The sequence below is a fragment of the Bos taurus genome, chromosome X (genome assembly GCF_002263795.3).
Source record: "Bos taurus isolate L1 Dominette 01449 registration number 42190680 breed Hereford chromosome X, ARS-UCD2.0, whole genome shotgun sequence".
In the NCBI taxonomy this organism is placed as follows: domain Eukaryota; kingdom Metazoa; phylum Chordata; class Mammalia; order Artiodactyla; family Bovidae; genus Bos; species Bos taurus.
The window spans coordinates 2,136,463-2,151,930 of NC_037357.1; the positions used below are offsets into that span (position 1 = coordinate 2,136,463).

At 38.1% G+C, this 15,468-nt stretch overlaps 1 protein-coding gene across 6 annotated transcripts in view; it reads right to left on the reverse strand.

Annotated features, from left to right (window-relative positions):
* The window catches only part of KLHL13 (kelch like family member 13), a 197,573-nt gene that overhangs the window by 35,644 nt on the left and 146,461 nt on the right, over positions 1 to 15,468 (reverse strand). For all 6 annotated transcript variants that reach the window (XM_005227425.5, XM_010821318.4, XM_024988078.2 and 3 more), the window contains 1 exon segment: positions 4,916 to 5,057. In XM_005227425.5, coding sequence (XP_005227482.1) covers positions 4,916 to 5,057 — 142 coding nt within the window.

Consider the following 15,468-nt stretch of genomic DNA (forward strand, 5'->3'; position numbering starts at 1 on the left):
ACTCTACTAAGGTAAAGCAGTAGCAAAGATTACACAGTCGAATGGATAAAGAACTGAAGATTGGCAGAGTAGTTATGGAAGACCAACAAGGAACCACAAAACCGAAGATGCTGGGAGAAAATACTTGGAAATCATATATCTGCTGCTAGGAGATTTGTATCTAGAATATATAAAGAACTCCTACCACTGAATAATGAAAAGATTAATAACTCAACTAACAAATGGAGAACTGACCTGAAGAGACAGTTCTCCACAGGTGATATACAAATGGCCAGTGCAAAAGTGAAAAGATGCTCAATATCATTAGCACTCAGGAAAATACAAATCAAAACCATAAGATATCACTTCACACCTTCTAGTATGGCTATAATAAAAAAGACAGCTAACACATGTTGGGAAAAACATGAGGAAATTGGGATCCTTATACTATGCCAAAAGGAATTTAAAACACAGCCACTTGAGAAAACACTCTGGCAGTTGTTCAACAGATTAATCATACAATGATATATCACCCAGCAATTCCACTCTTGCTGCTGCTGCTGCTAAGTCGCTTCAGTCGTGTCTGACTGTGCGAGCCCATAGACAGCAGCCAACCGGGCTCTTAGGTATACACAAAAGATAAATGAAAACATGTTCATGCAGACACTTGTACATGAATGTTCATAGCATAATTATTCACAATAGCCCCAAAGTGGAAACAAACCAAATGTCCATAAATGGATGAGTGAATTTTTATAAAAGTGGTATATTCATAGAATGGAATATTATTTAGTTGTAAAAAAAAGAAGTACTGATGCATGCTACAGTGTGGGGGAACCTTGAAAACACCATTCTAAGTAAAAGAAACCAGTCACAAAAGACTACATGGTATATAATTCCATTTACGTGAAATATTCTGAATAGGCAAAACTATAGAGATATGTAGTAGACTAATGATTGTTACAGGTTAAGAAAGAGATTATGAGTAAATGGGGAATGACAGCTAATGGATAGAGGTGATAATACAGATAATAATGTTCTACAATGGACTGTGGTGATATTTGCCAAACCTTGCAAATATGCTAAACCCAACTGAATCGTACACTTTTTGAAAGGGATGAATTTTATGATAGGTGAATGACATCTCCCTAAAGCTGTTATTTTTAAAAGTGAAGGTGTTAGGAAGGGTATGATTTGATGAATCACCATCAGTTCAGTCCAGTTCAGTCGCTCAGTCGTATCCGACTCTTTGCAACCCCATGAATCGCAGCACACCAGGCCTCCCTGTCCATCACCAACTCCCGGAGTTCACTCAGACTCACGTCCATCGAGTCAGTGATGCCATCCAGCCATCTCATCCTATGTCGTTCCCTCACCATAGGATGGGGTTTAAAAGATGTTAACAACCTGAGATAATAGCATGAAGCCAAAGGATGCAAATTTTCCATGAAAAATCACCAGAGTTGTAGCAGTAGTAAAGGAGTGAGGGAAGTGAAAAATCCTTGATTTCATCAATTATTACTTAAGCAAACCCTGGTTCTTACTTCAGTATAAGTATTTTGCACTGCTAACACAAATGAGAATCATGAATTCTCCTGGGATTTATTCAAGATTCTAGGAATCCAAGTGTATTAGGTATCAAAATTATTTCCAGGCACTTTCTTCAACAGCCTTGTTTCTTAGAGCCTATTTACTGGAGACAAATAATCTGCTAGAGCAGATCAAGCCAACCAGATGGGCACCTTATTTGGCACACCCATCACTTCTGATCAATGACATTTCCTCTGACACCTTCACTGTTTGGTTCAAACGGAAGGGAAATAAATGGATATTTATTATGCACCTTACTGTTCCAGGACTTGCTGCATTTAATCTTCACATCTACTACCCAGATTACAGATAAGGAAACTGGCCCAGAGAGTACAAAGACTTTCCCAAAGTCACATAACTAGCTGTAAGTGGTAAAACTCAGATTCTACTTTTTGCCTAAACTCATGTCCTTGCCACTACAGTTGTGCACTGGGGTATCCTTCAGAGTGAGACTTCTTTAAATAGTTTCTCCCCATGGATCTATTCCCCTGACAGCTACTTTCAATGCCTTTTGAAGCTGGAGCTTGTGCCATTACTAATTTTAAAACAATGATAACATTTACCCATTAAACACTTCTCTAGCTTGTTCCCTTGACAACCACACACCTAAGATTAGATACAAAAAAAAAAAAAAAAAAACCAGTCTGCTAGTACTTGGACTTAAAAATCTCAGTTAGTGAGAACACAATTTTTAATAGACTTTTAAAGACACCGTACAATGTTTTTCAATAGCAATATGGAATAGTACCACTACATTACCACATGAAAAAATCAGTTGAAGAAAGAACACACTCTCGGGTTACTCTCACGTTTCCATTCCCATCACTAGCCTAGACCAACAAAGGCCGAGCTGGCTCCCACCTCGAGTGTTTTTGATTCAAAAACTCTGGGGTGGGCCACAATACTCAGTTTAACAAGCCCTCCTCCTTGTGATTCTGATATGGAATAAGATCTGAGGACTACTGTTCTAAATCTTTTTGACTATACTAGAGTGGCTTTCACTATTTGATATAAAGTAAATTTTTAAAATTAGCAGGACCCCAAAAAATGGGCTTTAATCCATGACTATGGTCATGGATAGGGCAGAAGTATAGTGGAGGGGGTGAGTCTCTTTTTCTTTAGAGAAAGTACTTTAATGTAACCAAAAAACCTCTTCCTTTCATGTTTTTCCTGTTTGACCTCTCATTCTCCTCCTCCCATACTCTTGTAAAACCAACAGTTAAACCACTTACGTAGAACCTAAGATTCTGGGAGATGGGAAGCTTTTTTCCTTTCTGGCCCTCTCATTTCTATTGATGAATGAGGAACCATAAAATCCAGCTCCCATCAGAAACTGAAACATGGGGAAAATGAGATTTCAATGAATCACAGATGGGAACTTGAAGAAAATTTAGAAATCTGCTTCCCGAGTCATATTTTTTTTTTTTTTTATTCTTCCAATTTTATTTTATTTTTAAACTTTACATAATTGTATTAGTTTTGCCAAATATCAAAATGAATCCGCCACAGGTATACATGTGTTCCCCATCCCGAACCCTCCTCCCTCCTCCCTCCCCATACCATCCCTCTGGGCCGTCCCAGTGCACCAGCCCCAAGCATCCAGCATCATGCATCGAACCTGGACTGGCAACTCGTTTCCTACATGATATTTTACGAGTCATATTTTAGAGATAAGAAAAATGAATCCCAGAGACATTAATTAGCCACATAGCAAGTACAAGCCTCCTTCTCTCATTAAGCTATATACTATACTATATACTGCTTGACCATGATGGTTCTTGGCCAATGATATGCATGAAATTCATCTGGGGAGATTTCTTTTACAAATATATTTAGAAGGATTTATTTTCCTTACCTTAGTAATCTGAGAAGATTGATATAATTTAACTATATCTAAAAGAAATTTATGGACATCGAGCATTATACTATATTCTCTAAGTCAGCAACACCCACAGAGGTCAAGGAGTGTCCACAGTACTCAGAAGTACTTGGACTGCCTATCCCTATGTTAAACAGCTCCATATCACACTTGTTGGTGTTCTTTTGGCTTTCTATTGTTTTTCTGTTCTTGCCTTTGATGTCAGTTATTACTTCTTGCATGTATCGGTGTGTTTGCCTCCAGAAGCCCTCAACCCTTCTCCTATATCCACAACTGTCAATGTGAGCTGAGACACCAAATAAATACAATCTCGAGAACTATGATAAAAGGTGATAGGAAAATAGGTTGTGAGTGAGGAACTAGAAAATTTAATGTGGGGGCTTTGTGATATTTACCCTCCTAAGACAACATGAAATTAAAAGATGCTTACTCCTTGGAAGAAAAGTTATGACCAACCTAGATAGCATATTCAAAAGCAGAGACATTACTTTGCCAACAAAGGTCCGTCTAGTCAAGGCTATGGTTTTTCCTGTGGTCATGTATGGATGTGAGAGTTGGACTGTGAAGAAGGCTGAGCGCCGAAGAATTGATGGTTTTGAACTATAGTGTTGGAGAAGACTCTTGAGAGTCCCTTGGACTGCAAGGAGATCCAACCAGTCCATTCTGAAGGAGATCAGCCCTGGGATCTCTTTGGAAGGAATGATGCTAAAGCTGAAACTCCAGTACTTTGGCCACCTCATGCAAAGAGTTGACTCACTGGAAAAGACTCTGATGCTGGGAGGGATTGGGGGCAGGAGGAGAAGGGGACGACAGAGGATGAGATGGCTGGATGGCATCACTGACTCGATGGACGTGAGTCTGGGTGAACTCCGGGAGTTGGTGATGGACAGGGAGGCCTGGCGTGCTGCAATTCATGGGGTCGCAGAGAGTCGGACACGACTGAGCGACTGAACTGAACTGAAGACAAAATGAAAAGCCAACGTTGCCAGATACAACATTCTGTAAGAAAGTAGCATGAGAGCAAAATCTCCCTTACACAAATGAAATAAACAATGGATTCAGAATATCTTTTAACATCAGGAAGGCATATAATTTCCCCCTCAAGGTTTCTCCTCTGTTTACATTTTTTTTTTAATTAGTAAACTTTATTTTTTAAGAGCAGTTTTAGACTTCCCTGGTGGTCCAGCAGTCAAAATTCTGTGCTTACAATGTGAGAGTGGTGCGGGTTTGATCCCTGGTCAAGGAACTAAGATCCCACATGCCATATCCCAGCACAGCCAATAAATAAAATAAAATAACTTTTACAAATTAAAAAATATAAGAGCAGTTTTAAGATCACAGCAAAAGTATACAGGGTTCCTGTCTACACACAGGCACAACATCTCCCACTAGTGACATCCCACACTATAAAAACCCTGGGTGTTTTTTGAAGCTATGTAAATAATGTAAAAGGGACAGTGAACTTACCTGTAACACCACAGAACTATGGGTATTGCTGGTAAAGATGCGTGTGGTTCCGGCCTTGGAAGACTGCAAATGGGAAGAGAGGCCCATTTCGCTGCTTCCAAGGGACAATTTCATGTGCTGGTCTTCCTCTTCCACTAGAGATCTGAAAAGGTTTTTAAATCAGAAGGAAAACCAAATGAAAACATGTCATATAATTCACAATAATGAGATGATTTAAAGAAACACTCATCGGATTATGTGCCAATCATCTGACTATGGAACACACATGAATGCTGTTGCATTGTATTTTAGGCTCATATCATTCTATATCACAAAAGAAATAGATATATATTTGTAAAAAGCCTTCTGAGATCAGAAGAGATAGATGAGAACTAAGAAATCAACCTAACAGCTGACTCAAAACTATAATTACAAAGGGTTTGTTTTTTCAGTGCCAGAGTTATTGCTCTGGGATTGTTTAGGTAGCAATACCATCAAATTGTATTATTTGCAGTTAAAATTTTTGGAATATCTACTTTTAGAAATAAAAATAATACTTGTCATTTATTGGACAATCACTGTATATACTTGTCAAGAAATTTACACACATGATCTCATATAATCCTCAAAGCAATCCACTGCAATAATATTACTATCATCTCCTTTTTATTAAGGGGAGGGAAAATGAGCCACAGAAGGGTTAAAAATTATTTACCTAAGGTCACAAAATTAGTAAAGTGACTGGGCCAGGATCTGAATCTAAATATAGTCTGTTTCCAAATTTCAAAGATCCCATAAATAAAAAAAACAAAGATTAACTGTGATATACTATACATTACTTCCTCTCGTGTTACTGTAGTTCTAATTAACCCCAACTGAACAAACAGTTTTACACATGAGGGAATTCCCTGGTGGCCCAGTGGTTAAGACTCTGTGCTTTCACTGCTGAGAGCCCATGTTCGATCCCTGATTGGGAACTAAGATCCCACAAGCTGCAGAGCACAGCCAAATTTTTACACATGAAATAATTTCTTTTTCTTGAGAGTATCTCTCACCAAATAATCACTTGGGATTATTTAGCTAAATATCTTCAGCGTGGGCTTCCCTGATAGCTCAGTTGGTAAAGAATACATCTGCAATGCAAGAGACCTGAGTTTGATCCCTGGGTTTGGAAGATCCCCTGGAGAAGGGACAGGGTACCCGCTCCAATATTCTGGCCTGGAGAATTCCATGGACTGTATAGTCCATAGGGTTGCAAAGAGTGGGACCTGACTGAGCAACTTTCACTTTCACTTTCCTTCAGCTTTGTGGTTTTCCATCTTTCCAAACAAACAAATAATTAAAATAATAAGTGTATATATCACATTGGCAATTTTTCAGGGGCCATAAAAAGCATTAGAGAACCTGTAGTCAACAGATCAGTTAGTTTCACAGAGAAAATGGCAAAACAATAGTTATAAGGCTTCAGGTTACACTAAAAATTGACCACCATGTACAACCTTTCATTATTCCTCAGACTCGGCAACTTCTGTTTCCTTAGGTATGTATTGCTTTGTTTCTGAATCACCTGCCTAAGAGTGGGAAGCCTGTGGCTCTGAACGGGTTTGTGCATTCATGATATAGACTGCTAAAATGGATATTAGGAAGGGAAGAAGGAAGAATGGATTTTCAAGTGCCAGAACTCTGTCTTTTTCCTATTTCTTTCTAACTTTCTGAAGGTTGAAGTATTGGTTTCTCTAACTCAGGTCTATCCAATACCATAAAGATTTCACCTTTCTCCCTATGATACCTATAGTCTACGTTGATCAGTTTTAACAGGAAAAAAAAGTTTTAAGACTATACTTTTAATAAAGTTTGTGCTTTCTGAATTCCAACACCAACCAAATGGCTTTAAATCCTGCAATAATTAGCAAAAATCTTGGCCTTCAGGGTGATGTCATTTCTTCTTAACAATATTAGAGCCATAGTATAACCAAAAAATGAATTAATAATATATAACTATGTTTTATTCAACTCTCATGGGTATTTAATAAAGAAAAGGAAAATTTGAACAGTATTTTAATAAGCATAAAAAATGAATATAGCTTTCCACTAGTTTCGGAAATAGCTTTTTAAAAGAATTAAATTATATACACGATATATAGCCTACACATACTCACAGATATTTTAACCAGTTTCCGCACACAGACATTTATAATTACAGAATCAAATGGAAAAGTGGCAAATAGAATGATGGTAACTGATATCCCTAACCAGAAAAATTCCATTCAGCCAGGATTATTTTAATGGGACATTCAAGCAGAATGTTTCATTAGTTTCTGTATTCCCGACATAGAACCTGGCACATGAGAGGTTTAATATATCATCATTTCTATGGGTCAATCCAGAGACACTTATTTATCATGCAATGCTTTAAAGGACCATCAATTTTCATTTTATAGAACCACAGATGTAAAGAGGACAGGAGTAAAGCTGAAACTGCACTGCCCCTATGACACATCCTGGAAATTGCTTTTTCTGAATAAACTGCAAACAACCACTTGCTTCACGTCAGTGGTCTCTTGCTCCTAAAACTGAAAGGCAGAGTATGAAAACACAGTCCTTTCTTGGCTAGATAATATGTCTGGCTTTCTAACTAATTACTTCAAAAGCTCAAGAAGCCTTTACTAAAATCATCTTCTTCATGACTTTTTATCAACATCTTTTGACTTTTTAACATTCACAACACTCCCTATTATTTCTGCATCAGTAACACCACATGTCATGTCAACCTCAGCAGATTCAATACTCCATCTCCTTTTCATTAAGTTTATTGACTGGATGTGAAGGGCATTGTTCTTCAGCATTGCAAGGAGGTGAAACCTCTCTGCAAACCCCAAGCCACAATTACATCAAACTGTCCTTAAAGGAATGATTATCTGAGTAATTCTAAGAACAAATAACATTTTTTAATCTTATTTTTTTCAAGTTATATTGGTTAGAAGCAATACAGGGACTAGTGGCCCTTAGTGGAGGGAGGGGAATCAAGGGGATTTTTGCCTCCCATCACCCCACGCCCATGCTTGGCCGTGTCTGGGCACATTTTACATGGTCGCTAGGTGGAGGCGGGGGTTGCTCCTCTCATCTAGTTGGACACTATGAAACATCCTACATCACACAAGAAAGGTCTCCACATCAAAGTTGTACTCAGGCAAAAATTTCAAGAATGCCAAGGTTGAGAAACCCTGATAGAGAGACATAACCTCCTCAGGACAATTTTTCTGAAGAAATTTCATGTTCTAAATAACTTCTCAGTCTGAGAGTTAACTCCATGAGGTAATGCTACCAGTCAGAAACACAGTAGAATTATTAATTACCACTATCTCTTCTAAGGCTACCTAATAATAGAATATCTCTGCTCTCCTCCAGTCTATCAATCTGAAAAATCAACTGTTTATGGGAGATAAGTAGATAACAGCTTTGAAGTTAATAAGACAATTATGCTTCCTCGGTGGCGCTAGTGGTAAAGAACCTTCCTGCCAATGCAGGAGACATAAGAGACATAAGGAGACATGAGACGCTGGTTTGATCCCTGGGTCCAGAAGATCCCCTGGAGGAGGGTGTAGCAACCCATTCCAGTTTTCTTGCCTCTTCCCATGGATAGAGGAGCCTAGAGGGCTATAGTCCATAGGGTCGCAAAGAGTCGGACACAACTGAAGCGACTTAGCATGCACACAGGCTTTTGTTCTTTGCAAACTCATATAAGAATCATTCCTAACTCTGCTTAAAACAACTGTTATTTCGAGAGAAAGAAAACAATTGGTATTTGGATTCACTTTTACATGCCAATTTAGAATTAAGCTAACTCAGTCCAAATAGTCCCACTTCATCAAAACTGTTCAATTATTCATGGGTAAGATTGTGTTCATCAATTTTCTTTTGAAGAATTCAATCTTTTTCTTATAACGTCTATACATTACTACCACATCTTTCCCATCCACCCCACCACCACTGGACACATCTTATTTCCTAAACAATGACCAACCACAGAGCACAAAAGCAATCTTCCACAAAGTGTGCTTGAATCAGTCAACGGTACTTGCTCAAAGGGAACAATTACTTTTTTGAAGAGCATTAGGTAAAGAAGTACTGTTTGATCATCTTATTAAAAGCATTACAAAGAAACCAAACATACACAGACTATGGCATTTTTTGCACTCTTATTTGAAGACAAAGGAAATAGACAATCTAAGCAATTGTCACATGTTGGCAGGGTGACACTAACACTGCAATGCTGTCTCAAAGCCGTCCATATTTTAAAAAATTACCCCAAGGGAAACAGGTGTAAATGATATAAGGACACAATTCATAAATATATAGGTACAAATAATTAACAGATAGAAAATGCTCAACTCCAACCTCATTAGTATTCCAGAATATGCAAATTAAAGCAAACCTGTACACTTAAAGAGCAGAGAAGATATATTCTCAAAATTGCTAGTGCAAACACGTATTAAGCCCTTGTCATCTGCTTGGCACTGTTTATTCAATGGATTTTTTAATGAAAATTTAAAACTCATCAAATGTACAAATTCTTTTTTTTTTCACACTGAACACCATGTCAGTGAAGGACTGTGTATTACTGGTAGGTGGGCTAGAGCAAGAGTGGTCTGTCAATCTGGTTCAAATATGTTTTCAACAATGAAAAACTCTAACAGTAGAGTTAACTGTTAGTAGAGCTAACAGTCTGGTAGATGTTCTGTGAAGAACCACGTACTTAGAATTCACAATAGCAATCAGGTTTGTTGGTATGTCATATGGGAACAGGAAGAGTATCTCATATTTGCATCATTTGGCTCCAAAGCCTCAAATAGTCTTAGAACACTCATCAATTTCAATAAAACATGCTGATAGGATATATGTAAGACCATCAGAACAGGTGTCAAGTTGTTCCTTGTTTTTATTTCTGAGGGAAAAAAATAAGTCAATCAGAGAAAAACTAGAAAGGTAGAAGTATATCAATGCTTTTCTTTCTTTAGTTCCCAGTTTCACAGCACTTCTTATTGCTTCTGACTATTACATTATAAAGTGATTAAGCCTAACAATGTATGTAATTCTAATAATGTAATAGCACTATAACAAAAGAACAGGGGTTTCTGAATTGGTGTCAAAAGTATTATTCAAATACTGCAATTTCCCAGAGTAATAATATCATTATAATTGAAAGTCAGTGCCATTGGGTTGGTGTGCAAGTACAGCAACAATAAGAAAACAAAAATAAAAGTCATGAATGGTATAACAACACAACAAGTCAGGTTGGTTAATCAAGACACTGACTCATGCTTTCCACCACCCGTCCCCCAGAAAAATAAAATACATATTTCTCACACTCACAATTTAAAAAGAAAATCAAGAAAAAGGCTTTCTTCAAAGAAGAACTCCCCCGCCATTTGTGTTTCTGCTCTGAAACAGAGAAGTGTCTGCTAGCAGCAGCATTTGCTAAATGAAACATTTCTTGTGATAAAGTTGCATTGGCAGGTGGGGGAAAAATTCAGCCACCTGTTCTCACACTCATTTGAATTTGAGTGCTAAATCCGTCAAGGTATTTCCTTCCCCCATAAGAAATAAATTAAAAACTTAAGACGGTATTAGTCATTTCCCATTGATTTTTCTATAGATTCAAAATATGCATTCTGCATTGAATTCTAAAGATATTAATAAGCTTCCTACCACAAAAATTTAGAACTCTCCTTCAGCACCCCATCAAAACCTGAATCACATGCATGCACACACACACTCAATGACATTAAGAAGAAAAAGAAAGTATTTTTAAAAATCAGAAATTTTCCAATTCATGAAGTAAGCTAATGTATATATAATAAACCTGGTATTCTCTTTAAAAGAAAAACCTTTAAAACCTAAAATATTTAAAGATATGTCCCAACTAAAATTATTATTTATGGTACCACTGCACAAGGAAGTTATAAACATCATAGCAATTCCTCTTAAGAAAGTATAAACTAATCACTATTTCAGAAACTATGGAGAATGTATCTTCTTAAGAAGATGCCTGCCTCAAAGAAGGCAAGAAAGATAAAGCTTTCGTTATTTGTATTTTTTAATGACATAAATACATTATTGTCAGGTTTCAATAAATCTGCTAATGGAAATCTTTAGCATAGATGATATAAAATAGCTGCTAAACTTTCCAAGGCTTTCTTTTCTGCTGTAGCAATACCAGAGCCCACAAAAGAGGAGAAAAAGTTCAAGGTGATAGCGTCAGACTCTAAAGTGATTTTCCAAAGTAAAGAAGTTTCTTTATATGCAAATGTATGTCACATTTAAAATAAAATCACACTAATAAATAACTGATGTCAGTTTTAACATACGAATAAGATCGTCTACCCAGCACCTGCTGTGTACTAGGCAGTGTGCCAAACATGTTCTCTGTGCTGCTTAATCCTCGTAACAATCCCATTTTAAAGACAGGAAACTGAAGCTCAGTGAGTTTAAGGCCTCATGATGAATCTGGTAACTGATTTGAACTTGAATCTGATTCCACAGCCCACATTGTTCTCACCACACCAAGCCTAAAAAACAAAGAGCAGAGAGTATAGGCCATGAAGCCTCAAGATGGACATTCCAATGTTTAATTTATAGACATGAGGATCGTTCTGTTACAGGGAACCAATTTGTTGGCTGAATTAGTTCAGGCTAAAATTACTCACTTTTACCACTACCTCCGTAACAACCATACCAATGGTTAAAAACCTCTCCATGCCATTCTCCCAACACATCTGGGGTTGGGAGGGAGCATATCCTAGGATATAACTCAGATCAAATTTAAGAAGAACTCAACATTACTGATACGAATATCTAAAAGAACAGATTCTGAATTCCAAAGCCATCCAATAGCCATCACAGAAATAGCACTATGACACAGATGAGGGAATTGGGCTAAACAAATGGGATGACAAATGATATTCTACTCTAACTTGATGAAAGTAAATTATCCAAACCATAAAGCACTGGCATTGAATATCTCAGTCCTGTTCTTGAAGTGAAGTTGTGCAGTCGTGTCCTACTTTTTGCGACCCCATGGGCTGTAGCCCACCAGGCTCCTCAGTCCATGGGATTTTCCAGGCATGAATACTGGAGTAGGTTGCCATTTCCTTCTCCAGGGGATCTTCCCGACCCAGGGATCGAAACTGGGTCTCCGCATTGGAGGCAGATGCTTTACCATCTGAGCCACCAGGGCACTGTCAATTTAATGTTTGCTCCCTCTATATTTCAAAACTTAAGTCTTCCTTCATCTTTTAAAATCCATATATCAATTAAACTACATCAAGTCTCATGCACCTAGACTAGAAAATTCTACTGTTTGGAAGCTTGGTTTATATAAATTTCTCATCATATTTGGATGAAAGATATAGATAGAAAGTGAAAGTCGCTAAGCCGTGTCCGACTCTTTGCAACCCCATGGACTATACAGTCCATGGAACTCCCCTGGCCAGAATAGTGGAGTGGGTAGCCATTCCCTCCTCCAGGGGGTCCTCCCAACCCAGGGATCGAACCCAGGTCTCCCACACTGCAGGCGGATTCTTTACCAGTTGAGCCATCAGGGAAGCCCCAATGGGTAGTTAAATAAATAGATGGTAGATAGATGGATGGAGAAGGCAATGGCACCCAATTCTAGTCCTCTTGCCTGGAAAATCCCCTGGGTGGAGGAGCCTGGTAGGCTGCAGTCCATGGGGTCGCTAAGAGTCGGACATGACTGAGCAACTTGACTTTCACTTTTCACTTTCGTGCATTGGAGAAGGAAATGGCAACCCACTCCAGTGTTCTTGCCTGGAGAATCCCAGGGACGGGGGAGCCTGGTGGGCTGCCGTCTATGCGGTCGCACAGAGTCGGACACGACTGAAGCGACTTAGCAGCAGCAGCAGCAGCAGATAGATGGATAGACAGACAGAAGTAGAAACAAAAAGAATAAGCAAAAGAATGAGTTCTACTTGAAACTAATATAACATTGTAAATCAACCACACTACTTTTTAATAAATGAATTCTAAATGCCGATTCTGTATCTACTACCTAAAAAAGTGAAGTCTCAGTCAAAACTGCCCTGCCTTAAGAAGCCATATAAGGTGAGAGAGTACACAAGTGGTGCTGGTGGGAGGCAGACAGCAACATGGACACGCAGTTCAGGTGAACAGCACAGACTCCCATCACAGTCAACAGTTTCCTTCCCAGCACTCAGAAGAGAGAGTTACAACCCTCTAAAAGGATGCTCCCTACCCCACTACAGCCAGCACCAGCCCAGCTATGAAGAAGTTGAGCTATACCTGAGGCCAGGAGCATGCCTTCTCCTTCTTCAATCCCCCAAAAAAGAAACTGGAACGAGAACTCTGACACCCCGGCCACCTTTCTATAAAGGAGCGTTTTGCTCCCAGAGGATTTATTAACCAAGGTGTCATTTTACTCCTATTATCTGTAACTCACTAACTTTGAAATTTGACTATGGTGCTACGGTGCGTTTCAAGGGAAAACCGTATTATTAAAGACTTGGGCTTTTACCTGCCTAAAATTTCAGTTTATGAAATATTCAAATATCCAAGTTATGCAATTTTAGAGTTTATTATAAAGGCAGATTCCACAAGCTCAAAACCAATTAGAAATCACTGAGACAAATCTCTCTGGGAACAGGAGGAATCATTAATCAAGTGGTAAAAATCCAATCCATTTCTGTCTTTTCTGAATTTCCTAGTTATATTCAACTTCATGAAGTCAATAATTCATGACCATGTCTTAAGGGAATGTTTATTGCTCTTTTAAAAGGAAACATGATAATAATAACAAGGAGTAAGACTTTCCAACCTAAAAGTAATAGCCAACTGCACTTCATGTTTTAAGAATTACAATTGGCAGCTCTATGAGTCCCACTGATTCTATCTTCAAAGACTATAATAAACGTAACGAATCTCATTCTTGATTTTGCAATGACCTAGAGGCACCCCTAATTATTTCAATGAATATATCAAATCAATCATTTAAATGTTTAATATGATTTCATCAAATCGATGTTTTATTATGACAGCCAATATTTTTAAGAGAAAAGGTAATACAAAAAGAGAAATCAGAAGATAAAGTCTTAACCCCAAGAGTCTGGGAATCACACTAAGAATAGTTCTCCCAAGCCTGTCTCAGATATGAAGCTTAGAGAAGCAAAAAGTAATATTAGTACAAGTTTTCATATTGGAATTATTTTCCATTTTGTACATATTTGCTTCACCATTAAAGTTTTTCTTTCCTTTTGTTGTTTGTTTTTAGAATATTTATTTGGCTGCCCCAGGTCCTAGTTGTGGCACGTGGGAGGGACCTAGTTCCCTGACCAGGCATCGGACCCGGGTACTCTGCATTGGGAGTGCAGTCCTAGCCACTGGACCACCAGGGGAGTCCCCGTTTTTGTTTGTTTGTTTTTTGGTCGAGCCCTGCAGCATGTGGAATCATAGTTCCTCAAACAGGGATGGAATCCATCCCCTTTGTATTGGAAGCAAAGTCTTAACTACTGGACTACCAGGGAAGTCTCATCATTAAGGCTTTTTAAATTAAACTTTGCTATAAGACTTTGTTATCCATCTTGTACAATGCTTACCATAAAGAAACATAACCAGTTATTCCTGACCTTAAGTTCTTAGGTTGTTAGAAGATGAAAAAAACCTTATTGTCACAGCCCACTCACCTATCTACACATTCAAGCATATTCTAAGAGAAGAAATGCGGAAATGGCTTGATTTTTCTCCTGAAATGCCATCCAGAACCTCCACTTGACTACAGTCCTAGAAAACTATTTTAACTAAGATCACTGTATTGGTCATCTGCATTCAACATCACAATGCAATTTCATGATCTAACTACAGACAGCTCTATTAATGTGAGTAACAAAAATTGCTCTATAAAAATACTTTCATAAGATTTTGTCCACTGTGCAGGAAGGAGTCTTTTGAATGAAGTATTTATGTACCATGACTATATTTGTTTACCCCAAATATTAAGTATTCTTAATAAAACTGGTAACGACTTCTTGGAAGGCAGACTGGTTATTTTTTTAAGAGAGTAGAAGCAAATTATAATTCATTGAGGAGTTTGCCACTTCGGGGGTAAGGTGTTTCTTTTTAGGAACATAATGGTCTCTGGCTTAAAGAGTTTGTGTTCTTGGGTGGAACTCAAAAAGGGTCAAGGCAGACCATATCCTTTAAGCAGTATGACCGTAGGCATCCAACACTCACATTTCCCAGTCAACTAAGTGGGAATTCTGAAATAGAAGCCAACTGGAGCATTTTCAGACCATGTGTGTATGTGTCTTGCTGAAGCAATCTATGAATTGTGAAGCTGTAATGAAGTACTGCCTCAAACTGTTTGTGACATATATAACTGAAGGATATTAAGCAAGAAAGAAGCATTCCCTTCCTTTCCTTCCTTCCATACTGTCCTTTAAACTAATGTTTCATACCCCAATTTATAATTTCTGACTCTCAAATTACAGGTGAGAAGGAGGTGAAGAAGAATCACCAAGTAGATGAAGAGAACAGGGTCAAGG